The 15,356-nt window shown below is 36.6% G+C and overlaps 3 protein-coding genes across 5 annotated transcripts; 2 read left to right on the top strand and 1 right to left on the bottom strand.

Annotated features, from left to right (window-relative positions):
* Positions 1-178: 178 nt before the first annotated feature.
* Positions 179-2,967, bottom strand: LOC109851735 (odorant receptor 13a-like). The gene is made up of 9 exons (XM_020422095.1): positions 2,791-2,967; positions 2,542-2,661; positions 2,290-2,407; positions 1,730-1,991; positions 1,387-1,512; positions 993-1,083; positions 739-875; positions 351-483; positions 179-259 (listed from the first exon to the last, which is right to left on the bottom strand). The coding sequence occupies exons 1-9, from the start codon at positions 2,965-2,967 to the stop codon at positions 209-211; spliced, it is 1,215 nt and encodes a 404-aa protein (XP_020277684.1). The 3' UTR covers positions 179-208.
* A 1,154-nt stretch (positions 2,968-4,121) lies between these two features.
* Positions 4,122-7,980, top strand: LOC109851761 (6-phosphogluconate dehydrogenase, decarboxylating). The gene is made up of 5 exons (XM_020422153.1): positions 4,122-4,401; positions 4,759-4,982; positions 5,063-5,307; positions 6,014-6,639; positions 6,856-7,980. The coding sequence occupies exons 1-5, from the start codon at positions 4,391-4,393 to the stop codon at positions 7,196-7,198; spliced, it is 1,449 nt and encodes a 482-aa protein (XP_020277742.1). The 5' UTR covers positions 4,122-4,390; the 3' UTR covers positions 7,199-7,980.
* A 129-nt stretch (positions 7,981-8,109) lies between these two features.
* On the top strand, positions 8,110-15,151 carry LOC109851760 (RNA-binding protein 45). 3 transcript variants are annotated; one of them, XR_002249932.1, is made up of 6 exons: positions 8,110-9,878; positions 10,117-10,231; positions 10,322-11,118; positions 11,197-11,432; positions 11,550-11,831; positions 14,841-15,151. XR_002249932.1 is itself a non-coding variant. In XM_020422152.1 (6 exons), exons 1-5 carry the CDS (start codon positions 9,680-9,682, stop codon positions 11,655-11,657), a joined length of 1,455 nt encoding a protein of 484 aa, XP_020277741.1. In that variant the 5' UTR covers positions 8,110-9,679; the 3' UTR covers positions 11,658-11,683; positions 14,841-15,151. The 3 variants fall into 3 exon arrangements, 2 of the variants coding, with proteins under 2 accessions (XP_020277741.1, XP_020277740.1); XM_020422152.1 differs by having other exon boundaries at positions 11,550-11,683; XM_020422151.1 differs by lacking the exon at positions 14,841-15,151 and adding an exon at positions 11,866-12,602 and having other exon boundaries at positions 11,550-11,683.
* The last annotated feature ends 205 nt before the right edge of the window (positions 15,152-15,356 follow it).

Here is a 15,356-nt window from a genome sequence, read left to right as displayed (position 1 = left end):
TTGTCTTTATATGTAACACGTGAGTTTGTTTGGGTTATCACTCCGAGAAATGTGCGCGCGACGTATCGATCATCTCATATCTAACGCGTGATATCACGCGTGGATTTTTCAAAGATTATACTTCTGCAACGTAAGTTATTTATTCTTTTACTTGTCATTTCTTTTACAGAAATACTATCTCGCTACTATTTCTTGACGTCATCAATTACTACTGGAAGGACGAAAGTACGGTAAAGTACGACATCGAAGTTTGTACGATCTTCAAGAACAAAATAAGAACGAACGATTCTTAAATGACTCGTAAAAAAAAAGATTCTCGACATATGATATCACATTCATCCTCTTCTTACCGTAGTGAAACTCTTCAAGGAAAACACATAGATCTTGCCAGCGGTCAGAACATTCGGCTGAAGACTCTTTCTCATCACTTGTAAGAGCAATTTTTGTGATTTCACCGGTATATTGTACCAAGTGCAGTTATATCTGAAATTTTGTGCAAAAACGATTGACATTTTATCAATTCTCTTTTTTTTTTTTTTTTTTTTTTTTTTTTTTATTTCTATCAGATCCCCATTAACTTAATCGATCTGGCAACTCGGCGGAAGTGATCGATTGATCTGGTCGAATCGACCGATCACAACTGAGATCAACAACGATCCGCAGTTGTGATAAAATCGATCCTTCGACCTTTTAAACGTAATCTAATACATCGTTCGTAATTAAAAATTATTCTCTTACACCTTGTCGCGCATTTCCATGCTGTGATCTATCAGTCTCTGGCCTTGCACACTGAAGCAGAATAAATGGATCAGTTGACCAATGATAAACGCAACGTATCTCGCGGCTTCCATAACATCATTGCTTTGCATTGCGATCTACGCGAGCAAATGACATGACATTTTAATTTTCTCGCGAATCTTTCGTTAATAATAATTACAAACATATTAGCAACAATACGTACAGTTTGTCACGTTCTTAAAATACATACGTACTTGCAGCAAAGTAATACTCATCCCTAAACAAACTATCGCTATTTGTAAGACAAACGTTATATTAAAGGTATCTTCAAGAAGATCCGCGAATCTGTGGAAAAATTCTCGCTATAAAAATTCTCCGATTTTTCAAATCAAACGACGAGGCCAATAAGAGCAGACAATTTTATTGTGTTTTTTTTTTATCGACCAATTGCGCTCATCGAAGAGAGATAATCTGATTTTGAAAAACTGTTGACTCTATTGTGAGTTTATCTCTCTTACATTAAGTGTTTCCCAGCGATATATATCAACGGTTCTTTTTTTTTCATTTGTTATACTTGCAAGTATAATTTTTTATTTAAACGCAAATTTAAGTAGAAATTTTTATTTAAACACATTTACATCCACGTACTGTAAAGCTCGCCAGTGCGCGTGCATGGAAACTCCTATTCTCCGATTGTAAATTTTACTCGAACTGTTGCTTCTTACATCGATATTTTTGTCGATTTTGTTGTCGTGCAAGTTCTCAAAGCGAAATCTGCACATATACATTTAACATTTACACCGCGTTATTTCCATTTAATCACTGACAAAATGCGTGTAAAATTTTGACATTGAGTTATCAAATAAACAATGTATCATCCGTCAATTCACGCTTATTTGCAATTACAGTTTGCAAGATTTTTCTTGCAGTAATTTATTATTGACACGGCCAAAATAAATGAGTATTAAAATTTCTGTTGAACAATTCTCACCCGGCCACGGCAAAGACGCTGCACGTGTGCTCGATGTAAGTTATGAGCATGCAATCGTGCGCGAGCACTCCCGTTATACCCACTTCCACACTCACAAAACTGTGAATGAGAATATGAAAGAAATACTCGTTGTCGTCGACGAAGTAATGCGCCTCGTAAGGCAGTATCAGCGGGCGCGATTCATTTAGAGGTATCACGATATCTAACAAACGCGGTGTAACAGAGATCCATACAAACAGACCACAAGCCGTGTAACAATAGACTACAACAAACAAAACAATTATTTATGATAAAAAGAAAGATACAGAGAAATTAATTAAATACAGGTTTGATGAATTAAGTCTAATAATAATTTTTAAATAACAAAGAGGAAAAGGGCAATAGAAGCTATTTTACTCGAAAAGCTCGCAGTGTGTGATTGATTATTGTTATAAAATCTCACATACGTTTCGAGACCTCAAAATTAAGTTCTTTTCCAATTCGTACAAAAAAACTCGAAAAGAAAAAAAACATCAGTCTTCATAAAAGAAACAAGAGAATATTGAGCAGTTTATCCTTACACGAATATATCAAAGAGATCTGTCTGCCGTTCGCGGCGTACTTCGTCATAATATCGAACTCTTCCCGTGTTCTTAATTGTTTCCAGTCGTCAGTCAGTTGATCTGTGAGGTTTCTAATCTAAAAGTAATTTTGCGGTAAGAAAAATTCGATCGAACGTGGCCCAAACGAAAAAATCTCGGAAGAGTAAAAGATTGTTCATCTCGAATACGGAACAATCAACGTGTGACAAACGTTTTCACATCGTAGCTTACCTTGTTACTGTTGAATTGGCACGTGTACAGCTTTAACAGAATCATATTTGTCAACAGAAACGATGGCGTAGTTCCTAAAATACATTGCACGTCTTTGTCGCAGTAAATTAATTTGCACACCTAGAAACATCATTACTAGCAGATCGATAAAAATTGTTGCGCCAATTGTGTTCCATTTGAATCGAACTTTTGTTTTTTCGTGCGTTTCATTTATTTAATTTATTTATCGAGATATATAAAACGCGCAACCTGTGGAACGATGAGAGACAACGTGACCGACGTGATCAAAGTCACTCCGAACACCTTCGCTCTTCTTTTCTGATAAGGCCATTGGCCGGATATCGATAGCATCTTCCTCGTAATACCGTAATAATAATTTCGAGCGGACTCCATGGTATCTTCGGAGAGTTGCTTCGCTCTCGACATCATGCGAACGACTACAATTTCCCTCCACCATTTCGTTCTTTGTCGCACAAAGAATTGCGTATTTTTTAACACGGGGATCTTTGACATAACGACTACCTAAGCCGTTTACAATTAAAAGCGACAGCCTATTGATATCATAGCATTTCCATTCTGCCGCTAAATAATGCAAGATGAATATAAATGACAAGCTGTCATTAAAGACGACATCTCTCTCGTAGCGAAACGTGTATCGATTAGAACTGGAACGTCAAAGAAAATAAGATCTGGCCAAGGTCGTGCATTAACACTGTAATTGTAGTGTGTTACGCGAAGGGCTTCCAACGTGTGACGTACGCACGTGTCCATGAACTCTATTATTATTTTGCTCAAATATTCAGTTCGAACGACAATACGTCGTTATCTTCCTTTCTTTTTGTTTAAAAGTATACAATCACATAAAAACAAAGTTGCAAGAGATGTGCGTTATAAAAAATTGCAATTTCTCTGTAAGCAACCGTGTAAAATCAAATGGCATTTTGTCTCAAGTGTTGTAAAAGATAATAAACAAAAATATTTCGATTCCGATAAAAAAAAACAATTTTGAAGAATTGAATTTAGCGCTAATTAATATTTCTTACTACGTAATCAAATTTATAGTTCGCTGTTTTCGGAAATAGCACGTGCGATAATGAGTTGTCATTTCCTTTTCTCAGAAGGAAAAACATTGTTTTTTTTCTTTCAGCCAGTCAGGTGTTGATGTGCTCAGATTTTGAGGAAGTTAAAGAACTAAAATCAAATTGTTCTAATCAACATAAATTAGCGCTAATTCAATGGTGAAAAACCCGTGACTTCATTTATTTCTGAAAATGATTTTCGGGATGAAACCGCGTTAGTGTCTTTTGTGAAAGCGTCAATTATTAAATAATTTCATTTAGATCACGCGTTCGAGAACGTTTCCTTTTCACAGATTTATTCTTCAGATTTTAAACGATGATTTAATTCAGAATAATATAGCTTTTAATGATTTGGTGTGTTTTCGAAGAAGAGAATTTGAAAAATCATCCGATTTCACGGTTGTAACTGCAGATTAGATAAACGTCGCGCGCTTGCGTCACAAAGTATCGATAGTATCGCGCATGTTATGTTGTATCGCTGCATCATCGTAATGGCGATTTTAACCGTTGGCGAGCAAAATGCGAGACGACGAGGTCTCGAAATGCTGCCATCGTTTGTCTGACGACTTTGCGTGCGCCTCGCGATTGGTCGTTGAGACGTCAGCTGACTCAGCAAAGTATCGTCCGAACAATATACGTTCATGAGTAGCGATTGTGGCGAGACCAGCGACCACTTGTTGCTCTCTGGGCTTTGCTTTGATATCTTTTTTAGATTTTAGTACATTTGTCTCTAAGTATATCTTCATCAATTACATCTGTCAATCGCAAACATGAGCACTCCGTAAGTATATTTTGCGCAACAGCGTGAAACAATAAATTTATTTCAAGGTTTACTTGCGTACAAAGTTCATAATGTTCGGATGAATAAAACGTTGAAAAGAAATAGAACTATTGTTATTGAATAAACGAAGAGATATTTACATGTTGAGTTTATTTTAGTTTATTGTAAACTATTGCTGCAATTATAGAATATGCTTTGTGTGAGAGAGAGAAAGAGAGAGAAAAGTGTTCATGCTTGTGTGTAGTAAATATTTTACATTTTGTTGTTTAAAATGACATTTAAATGACGTTGTAATATATGGGAAAATACGCGAATTATTTTTAAGTAATATACATACTTTGTTTTTATATTCTACAGGGTAGCAGATATCGCCCTCATCGGGTTGGCAGTCATGGGACAGAATTTAATTCTGAACATGAATGATCATGGATTTGTTGTATGCGCGTACAATCGCACCACGGACAAAGTTAAATCGTTTCTCGAGAATGAAGCTAAAGGTACAAAAATAATTGGTGCTTATAGCTTGAAGGAGATGGTCAGTACACTGAAGAGTCCGAGAAAAGTAATGATGTTAGTTAAAGGTACACTATCTTTTTATTATCATGATTGAACATCCACTGAACTATGTTCACATTGTATTAATATGGGTGATACACTTTAGCTGGTTCAGCTGTGGATGCATTCATTGAGCAACTGGTGCCTCTTCTCTCTCCTGGAGACATTATCATTGACGGTGGCAACTCTGAGTATCAAGATACCGAGAGACGCACGAAAGACTTGGAGCAAAAAGGAATTCTTTTTGTGGGTACTGGTGTTAGTGGAGGAGAAGATGGTGCAAGATATGGGCCATCCTTGATGCCAGGTGGCAATCCCAAGGCGTGGCCGCATATTAAACCTATTTTCCAGGTATGATAATGTTATATATTCTTCTCCAGTATTTTATGTTAGGTTAGCCTATTATTTGTTTGTAAACAAGTCTGTGAGATCTCATTTATACCACTGTACATTTATTTATTTTGTTAACAAGAAATAAGGAAATGGCAATAACAAGCTAACACCAGATGTTCGGGTACAATTCTTTTATAATTCGAAGATTAAAAAAAATTTTTAACTAACGTTTCGATCCACTATGGGATCTTCTTCAGTGTTTTAATAAAAACTTACAAAAAAATAATGTTAAAAACTTTCTTGTTTATCTCGGGCAAGTTTGAACCTATGTGCAGGATGTTGTGCAAATAATTTTAAATCAATGTGATTAATCCAAACGTTTCGGTTTATTCTATTCAAACCATCTTCAGTGGAATACTTTATTTGAACAATCCCTCCTGAATTTTCATAGACGAAGTGTAAATTAAAATTAAAATTGTCGTTGTCAAAGTTTTAAAATTAGAAAGTCATTGTATGTGTGTATGTCAAGCTTTGTCACTGAACAAAAAAATAATGATCTATTCAAGATCATGAAGAATATGGATAAGAAAAAAGATACGCTACATAGATATTCAGTATGAGAAAAAGAGAGACGGAAATGGCAGTCACCGTCAGTATTACGCAACAGGACGCAAAACGTCCTCCCGCTTCGAATGTAACTGACAGATTATTATTTATTTTGTAGTCGATAGCAGCAAAAGCTGACGGAGAGCCATGTTGCGACTGGGTCGGCGAGACTGGCGCTGGGCACTTCGTCAAGATGGTGCATAACGGCATTGAGTATGGCGACATGCAGATCATCTGCGAGGCGTATCACTTGATGCGCAGCGGCCTTCAGCTCACGCAGGGCGAGATGAGCAAGGTATTTGATGAATGGAACAACAATGTTCTCGAATCTTTCCTGATTGAGATTACGCGCGATATACTCAAGTACAAGGACGAGAAAGGTTACTTGCTCGAGCGTATCAGAGACACAGCAGGCCAGAAAGGCACTGGCAAATGGACAGCAATCGCAGCGCTAGATTACGGCGTGCCGGTCACGCTAATCGGCGAATCGGTGTTCTCGAGATGTCTGTCCGCGCTGAAGAATGAGCGCGTGGAAGCTAGCGCAGTGCTGACGGGTCCGGATTCAGTATACAAAGGCGATAAGAAAAAGTTTTTAGAACACTTGCGAAACGCTCTGTACGTCGCAAAAATTATTTCGTACGCGCAAGGCTTCATGTTGCTCAGAGAAGCTGCCAAGGTCCACAATTGGAATCTAAATTATGGTGGAATAGCATTGATGTGGCGAGGTGGATGTATTATAAGAAGGTAATTACAGCTAGTTACATACAGTTTTTCGTAACTTGCGCGACTTTTAAACGCATCACTAAGTCGGTGTCACGTCAATGCAACTTTTATTTATTTATTTTTTTTTAAGTAAATGACAAGAAAAAATGTGTCAAGGACTTAGAATGAACAAGAACGTCTTAAATATGTGCAAGTTTACAAAGTAGTTTGCATTTTATCTTTAAATATTCTTTTCAGCTCATTTTTGGGAAATATAAAAGCAGCGTATGACAAAAATCCAAAATTGTCCAACTTATTGTTGGACAATTTCTTTGCTCGTGTTATGAACGAATATCACACGAGTGCCAGGGTGGTTGTGAGTGCCGCTGTAACAATGGGTATACCAACTCCCGCTTTGTCAACGGCTCTGGCATTTTACGATGGATTCAGAACTGGTCGATTGCCGGCGAACTTGCTGCAGGCCCAGCGCGATTATTTCGGGGCTCATACTTACGAATTGCTTGGTCAGGAAGGAAAGTTCATTCATACCAACTGGACCGGACACGGTGGAAAAGTATCCGCTTCTACGTATGATGCATAAAAGTTGTTGGGAACATACTATTATTCCGGATGACAAACAATTAAATGATATACAAGAAAGATATCGTAGAATAACAAATAATTTTTAAGAGATTACTCGGAATCGTTTGTATGTATCATACCTGGTGTTACAAGCGGTGTGATTAAAAAACAAGTGTGAAAAAAGGTTATGTTAGATCTGACGTAGTTTACAAAAATAGCGTTTTAGTCGCAGGTTGAGTCGGGAGGATTAATAACGTCACAAAAATCAAGCGACATGAGTGGTCGAATTGCCGAACTGACGTCATTGATCTCTGTCGGAGCGATTTGACCGATTGAAAACTATAAGTCTAAAACTACCAACTGCTCGTTTGGTCGATACAACAGACTCTTCCAGTACTCTCTTAAGAATTCACCTGGATTCTTGAAAATTGCCGAGCTACGTCTCAAACAAACTTTAGCAATATTTAAATGAGCAGTAACATTTGACGTAATCGAAGTTGAGCAAGTTTACATAGTAATGTCAGTTGACATATGTGAGACAATTTAACGAATAGATTGTGTGTAAATATCGTTACTGATGGATACGAAATATTGTTAACGATGTGTTGATTACATCGTATATAGATTTTAATATCTCAGATTCTTTTTCACACATACATTCTTGCTTAATATATTTTTATAAACTACTTGAAAACTTTTAGAAACATGTTGAAAAATTATAAATATGTACATACAACTGTTAAGTGCAACGTGTATGGATTGTTATCTAAAAAAAAAAAAAAAAAAACAAGTGGAAAGGAATGAATATAAAAGAATCTCCTACGTAAAAACAACTACGCATACTGAATTTTTATTTGACTTGAGTTGTTTCAGAGATCTACTTCGAGTTACAATTTTATGCGTGTGAGCACGCGCGCGCGCGTGACGACGCACGTTCCATGCAGGTAGATATTTCGAGCAACTCCTCGATTTGGAAGCAGAAGTTATATAATCAGAGAGATGCCGCGTAGAGCGGCACTATGACTTTTAGGCGAGCGGTCGCGCGGTAACATTTGCAGATTAATTCCGTTTCTTGTTGTTTCTTTTTACTTTCAAAAAAATGATAATAAAATTGTCGCTCGTGATAGGTAGCGAATCTTTCGCGACGCTTGGAAACGTCGTTGAAATTGACGTTAATAATGCAGGAAACTGAAAATTGCAAGAAAGCTAGTAAATCAGTGAAACGCCAGATTACGGCAAACCCGTCATTACTGTATTTCTCTTTCTCTGGCAAGCGCACAAAGATATTGGAGCATGACACTTTCAATTGCGCCGACGCTCCGCACTTGCGAAACCGAGAGACTCGGAAGTTAATTCCGCAATCCAGTTTTTTTTTTTTTTTTTTTTTATGTGCGCTCTCTGCTGTAACGCGATTTCAAATGGCAAAGAAATTCATGGCTTCTAAACTTATTATTGGATTACGTACTTTTAGAACATTTGATTGCAGTTCGAGAAGCGATGAATATATATATCGATGAGAACACACAAACTACTTGATAAATTATTAATTCTTTCTTTCAGATATAATCGGAGTTTCATCACCGGTTATTTTAATAACGCTGTTCGACCTCGAGCTTTCTTCGTCGATCGTGTTTTTATCATAGTTTGTTTTTTTTTAAAGGAATGTGTTTATTTTCAGCCACACTATATTTTTCCAACACGTTGTCGGTTTCTTTTACAACACACACATGCGCACATATATGTATATAAGAACTTACATGTAATTCATTATTTATAACTTGGTACTGTAATCTAAACAAATGTAAAATTCCTAGATTTTATAAAGCATCTAAAAATTGAAGAAAGAGGGAAAATCAATTGCATTATTATTTTGGTGTGTGCACACACATAACAGTTTCTTAGGAAAACAAAAAAAAAAAAGTACATCACTACAAAGTTGCGCACATATTGCTGCGAAAGTAGTTTAATAGCATTTTAATCGCTATATAAATTAAATTAAAAAAATATTTTACCTCGATCAGGTGCAATCTCGTTGATTGCTCGTCTCGATCGTTTTTGCATTCTTTACCTGTTCTATTCACAAGAAGTAAAAAAAACGTAGAATCTGAGCAAAAAGACTCGAGTCATCCGGTCACATTAAATGTCAGATGCAAATATACATCAGGCCCGCAGGTCTATTTATTTCACCTGCCGTTTTGTTGCGCGATTTTCTCTTCTTTTCTCTTTTTTTTGATTCTACCGTCGATCCCCGATTTTATTTCAAGTACAGGATCTACGATTTAAAAAAAAAAAACAAAAAGACACGCAGCGCAATATTAAAAAGAAGAGAACAGTCTTGATGCGCGTTGTTGCAAAAAATTGTTGAACATGAAAGGGAGAGAGAGCACGGGAGTTCCTTCCTGGGGCCGCAGACTCTGAACCGTAGACGATTGTGGTCGTTGAATGTCGATAGACGGTTCGCGGTAGCGCTCGCGGAGCGCTCGCGTTTCAGTTGAGCAAAATGGCTGACTATAAAGAACGAGATTCATATTATTCCCAGACTGATCTGCGCTCGAAAAATGATGATCCGCCGAATTCACGATTATTCGTTATCTGCCACAAGAGTCTGGAGGAGGACGACCTCAGGAAAGCGTTCGAGAAGTTCGGCAAAATCGAAGACATTTGGGTGGTCAAAGACCGCAACACGGGTGAAAATAAAGGTAATAATATCTCTCTAGCGCGAATGAAAATTTAATAACCGATAAGTGAAAACTATAGAAACATTAAAATACATTACGCTCCTTGCTTGACGCATCGTACGATCTTGTTCTTAATCCTGGGATTTCCTCCGTCGTTTCTCTCGGCTTTTGTTGTGTGTGTCATCAGTAAATGTACCGATATTGCCGAATTGTACTTCTGATATTGTTGTATTTGATAATCTGTCATGTCAATTTAAAGGCGTTACGTACATCAAATTCTCCAAAACGTCAGAGGCAGCTTTTGCACTGGAAGAGATGAATGGCAAGATGCTGGGTTCCGTTGGTAGACCTATCAAAGTAATGATCGCCTCCAAGTGAGTCTCCAAGCTCTGTTGCGCATTCGATCTGTTCTGTCAACTTTGTATTTGATATTTTACAATTGATATTGATTTGACATTTCACAGCCGGGATCAAGGTTCGGTACGCGAGACAAATGAGGAAGAGAGGTGGGTTCGTTTGTTCTGTGTATTGCCAAAATCAATGACTGACAGTGAGCTGCAACAGGAATTCTCAAAATTCGGTCCAATTGAGTACGTAACTGTGGTGAAAGATCGCCTTACGAACGAGTCGAAGGGTTTTGGTTATGTGAAGTTTAAAAAGGTGTCCAGTGCGGCACGTGCATTTGAAGAATGCGACAGAAAGTACAAAGCGGTATTTGCAGAACCAAAGAGGCCAAAACCCGATCACAACGATGTGAAGTATAACAACGGCCTCTCCGCAGCGTACAGTGACAGTGGACCTTCTTACATCTCGTCAAACTTCAACAAGAGTAGCATTAGTTTGGAAATTGCAGCAAATTATCCCAATCCCGATGGTTACACGCGTCTGCAGGTGATTGCACATCCGGTATTGAATCAGGATCAACTGTGGAAGTTGTTTGATATAGTGCCCGGTATGGACTATTGCCACTTGAAGCCAGATACGAGATACAGAATGCCGTACAGAGGTCAGGCTGTGGTCGTGTACAATAATCCAAGCGCAGCAGCGTACGCGCGCGAAAAATTTCACGGTTTTGAATATCCACCTGGTCATCGGATGATTGTTAAGCCTGATTTGACAAGCGCGCCACCGAAAAACATGTTAAAACCCAGCGGCTCAACGGTCGGCAATGTTGCCAATGCGAAAACAGACTTGGCACATCTCGCGGAAACTATTGCTCAAGCTACCTCGTTAATTCAAGCTGCGGGATTGACAGCACCGAGTGAGTAAATCCAACAGTTTCGCGTCAAAAACAAAATAATATATGTGTGTGAAGCGTTGTTTGCGTTTCTCATTCCAGGTTTAGATCACTTGTGCGTCAACCACAAGTTACCACCGGTGCAACCAATGGCAAGTATTGACGCCGAAGTGGCCAAGAGGTGTTTCATTGTGTGCGGGCCGCCGGTGCCGCCTATTCACGCAATGAAAGACGCATTTTGTAGATTTGGAAATCTCATAGACGTATATATGTTACCTGGAAAGAATTGCGGTTACGCGAAATATGCCACAGAGTCCAGCGCAAACGAGGCCATTGAGGTATCGTCATTTTGTTTCTCTTAATTTATTACTAGGAATGCATATCCAAGACATGGTCCCTCCTCTCTCGTAAGATCTGTAATATATCTTTTAAATTATACAAAAATATGATCTTAGGTCTTACACGGACAAGAAATTTGTGGTTCTCGGTTAAAAGTGTTAGAGGCGGAAGAACGAAATGAGGATCGTCGAAAGCGGCTTCGTATGGACGAAGATGAAAATTAGACGAGTTTGATAAGAATGCGTATATCGTAAGTAGTAGACGAGAGTAGTGCAGTGCGTAGGAAAAGAGAGGCGTTTCTTTGTGATAGTAGTAATACACCCTCCCGACGTTGTTACTCTCTCTCTACCTCATCATCCTCCTTCACCTCCTCCTCGGGCAGGGGGAGAAAACGGCAGGTGAAAATGTAATTTTTGCTGTTTATCTTCACAGACTGACTGGTACACACAAGCCGGACGCACGCAACAAAAAGAGACGAATTTAAAGACTACTCACTTGACCACGTCAAGGGCCTGCATCCAGGGATAACTGCTCCAACTACCTACCTATATATATTTAACTGTTTGTTTTACGTTCGCGCAACTTTAACTACATTACTGAAACGTTGAACTACTACTTTACTACTTTTTGTCCTTACATGTTCGTTGAAACATTCGTTCATACACAATTACATTTGCGCGCGCAAACGTCCCGTATTTCTATTACTTTAAGAGGCCTGTGCGAACGGTTGAACGATTGATAGTTTTTTTTTTTTTTTTGCTGTGCGAAGAAGCGTGTAGACCGCGAAAACATCCTTTTCCGAGTGCATTTTTTATTCCCTCTAAATAGGACTTTGCAAGAATCCGGGAAAAAACAAACCGCGCCTTTATCTTGACGTATGAGGCGTATCAGTCTACATCCCGAATCAATCCTTGCAAGATTAGATTAGATTTTTTTTTTTAAATCTAAGTTTTATTTTTTTCATTTAGGGCTAAGTATTCATTTCTTGTAGAATAAAGACTGATTTGCATACAGACGTTCCGTATCCGTGCTGTATCCAGGTCGGAGCTACAAAAAACTAGTTATTCTTCAAGAAATTGAGTTAAAAGGCCGATCCGAGCAGTAAAATACAAGTTGGTCGTGTATCACAAAAAGTCTTTATTAAATAACACAGACGTTTCGGTCACTTGTTTGGACCTTCTTCAGTGTATACAAATGTGATTTGAAAAAGATAACACGCGAGCAGACAGCATCCAAAACAGTCAATACACATATGTACACAGTGTCCTGTGCTGACTGTTTTGGATGCTGTCTGCTCGCGTGTTATCTTTTTCAAATCACATTTGTATACACTGAAGAAGGTCCAAACAAGTGACCGAAACGTCTGTGTTATTTAATAAAGACTTTTTGTGATACACGACCAAATTGTATTTTACTTGCTCGGATCGGCCTTTCAACTCAATTTCTTGACAATTTCACGAGCGAATTAATGATTAGTTATTCTTCCTTTTTACGGAAATTTACTACTAATGAAATAAATTTCTATGAGGATTTAACAGACGTAACAAAGTTAACAAGTTTCTACAAGAATGACAGTAACAAATGTGACAGTTCACGCATTGAATTTTATGGTATGAAAACTGTATATAAATCGGTCTTAAAATATTTGTCTTTTTTACTACGCTTGTGTGTATAACACACACACAATCAATAAGACAATTTCAAATACAAGATCAGACTATGAATACGACCACTGAAGTGTTTATGATAATAAACGACAACTCTCATCATGAGTTTTCGATGTCTATTTAAAATTTGATTAAATCGCGAAATTAATAAAGTTGAAATTTTGTAAGTATGAAAACCGATATAGTACTTAGCATGTAAAGTATATTATCGGTTGTAATCGCTCAATTGTAACAAAATTACAATATATATGTATGTATATTTTCTGTAATGTGTACATACAGTTTTATTTTATATGTACAAAGCGAAGAAAGAAAACGCAATTGAAAAATAGAATTCAATGTTTTGGTCGTAGAAGTAAGATCGAGTATGATGCTGTTAATATTATCTGTTCGCACAAGCTTTTAATAAACCTGTGCCTTAGATTTAGAGAGCAGGGAGACATTTTATTTACAATCAAACTTGTGTACTTTTCTTTTAGTTACATTGCGTGCACAGAGAGAAAACAAAAAATTAAACAAATTACTTGTACTTTATACTACACTTTCAACAACATCTTGAAGATAAGTTTCAAATGAATGACGTGATTGTGGAGAATTTCAAAACAAGGTATATCCTTTAAGTAACATATAAAAACGAAACCAGTACAAACATTTATTGCCGTGCATAATTGTTGCAGAAAGTGCTGTAAAATGTATGTATACCCGCATCAAATCAAACTCTAGTTTTTAATAAGAAGAAGTCACATCGCGTACGTTGTAATGTCACATTATGTCTCGTACATACATGTCATGTTTATCAAAATATATATTTTATTTTCTTGATATTTCATAATAATAAAAATTATGAAACGCTTATATGAATTTTACATCTTTTACACAAGATATGATCGCTTGAATTTTTAACAATAAGACTTCAACGAATTTCGCTGCATGCGTTCCATGTGTACGTGCTTACAAAAAGCAAACATATTAAAATTACTTTTTATAAAATATATATTTATATAAAAAATTTATATGCATACTTATATAAATATAATATTTAACAAAACTAAGTTTATCGAAAAAATTATTGTTTCCTAATTTTACAATATATAGCTAAGAAATTTTTAATACGACAAAGAAAGAGTACAATATGAGATGTTACCAGGATTAAAATGGTTTTTTAAGTAATGTATGGGTATATCTTGTTTTGGAAATAATTAATGTACTATATATGAGTAAATGAGAAGAACATACACACACATACTTACACACACACATATACACCGGCATAAATATGATATTGTTTAAATAGTTAGGAAGAAAGGAGCAATACAAACTTGCCTTCCCGGTAATAGAAGTGAAAGACGATTTCCCGGTAAAAAAAAAAAGAAAAAAACGACATATACTTGATATCCACCATCTCGAAAACTCGCTATACACCTAGTGATTGACGCACAAACGTGAACATTTTACCCGTTTTATAATGGATACACAATTTTGTATCATCGTGCGTTAAACACACACTGTATTGACTGTACCGAATGATGTTTCCGGAGACTGTAACTGTGACTTGTTCTTCTGGTGATATCAAATACATAAAAAAAAAAAAATACACAATAAACCTCAACAACAATTTTTTCACTTTATTATTTTTCTACTCATTACATTTATAGGAATATTGTGGGATTTTATACGTTTTTTCCTCTTATAATTTTCATCGCTCTGTAATGGTCTAACGTGCGTTCTTCTTGTTTTCAGAATTCGCGAGGATCTCGTGTGTGAAGCGCCGTACCTGAAGACTGTGATATTATTTTTATAACAACGTAAGATTTATTATATAACAGATATATATTTCTACATTATTGTACATACATAAAACAATAAGTTTTACGAAGAAATATATTAAATTATATACTTTTACAACAGCTCCCGAGTGTGCATTATTTGCGCCCGAAAATTTATAAAAGATGCAAAGGATCATTTCTCACTTTTCTTCCCCTTAATAAAATTGCGATCTTGTTATACATGTAGAAATACAAAATGTTATACATGTAAAAATGTAATTTAATGTCACGTATACAAAATGTAATATATACATATGTATAAAAAAACAATTATTATATAAATTATATATATATTTATCTCGTGATGTGAGAGAGATTTATTTTTTTAATACTCTATTACATGCAACTACGCAAAGCGTGTGTGTGTATCAACTTATGGAAATATCCTGCTGATGACTTGAAGAGTCATTCTAAGAAATTCGGAATCGTA

This window comes from Pseudomyrmex gracilis, unplaced genomic scaffold, assembly GCF_002006095.1.
Source record: "Pseudomyrmex gracilis isolate BER0280 unplaced genomic scaffold, ASM200609v1 scaffold_20, whole genome shotgun sequence".
NCBI classification, from domain to species: Eukaryota; Metazoa; Arthropoda; class Insecta; order Hymenoptera; family Formicidae; genus Pseudomyrmex; species Pseudomyrmex gracilis.
This window is presented reverse-complemented; position numbering and strand designations above follow the sequence as displayed.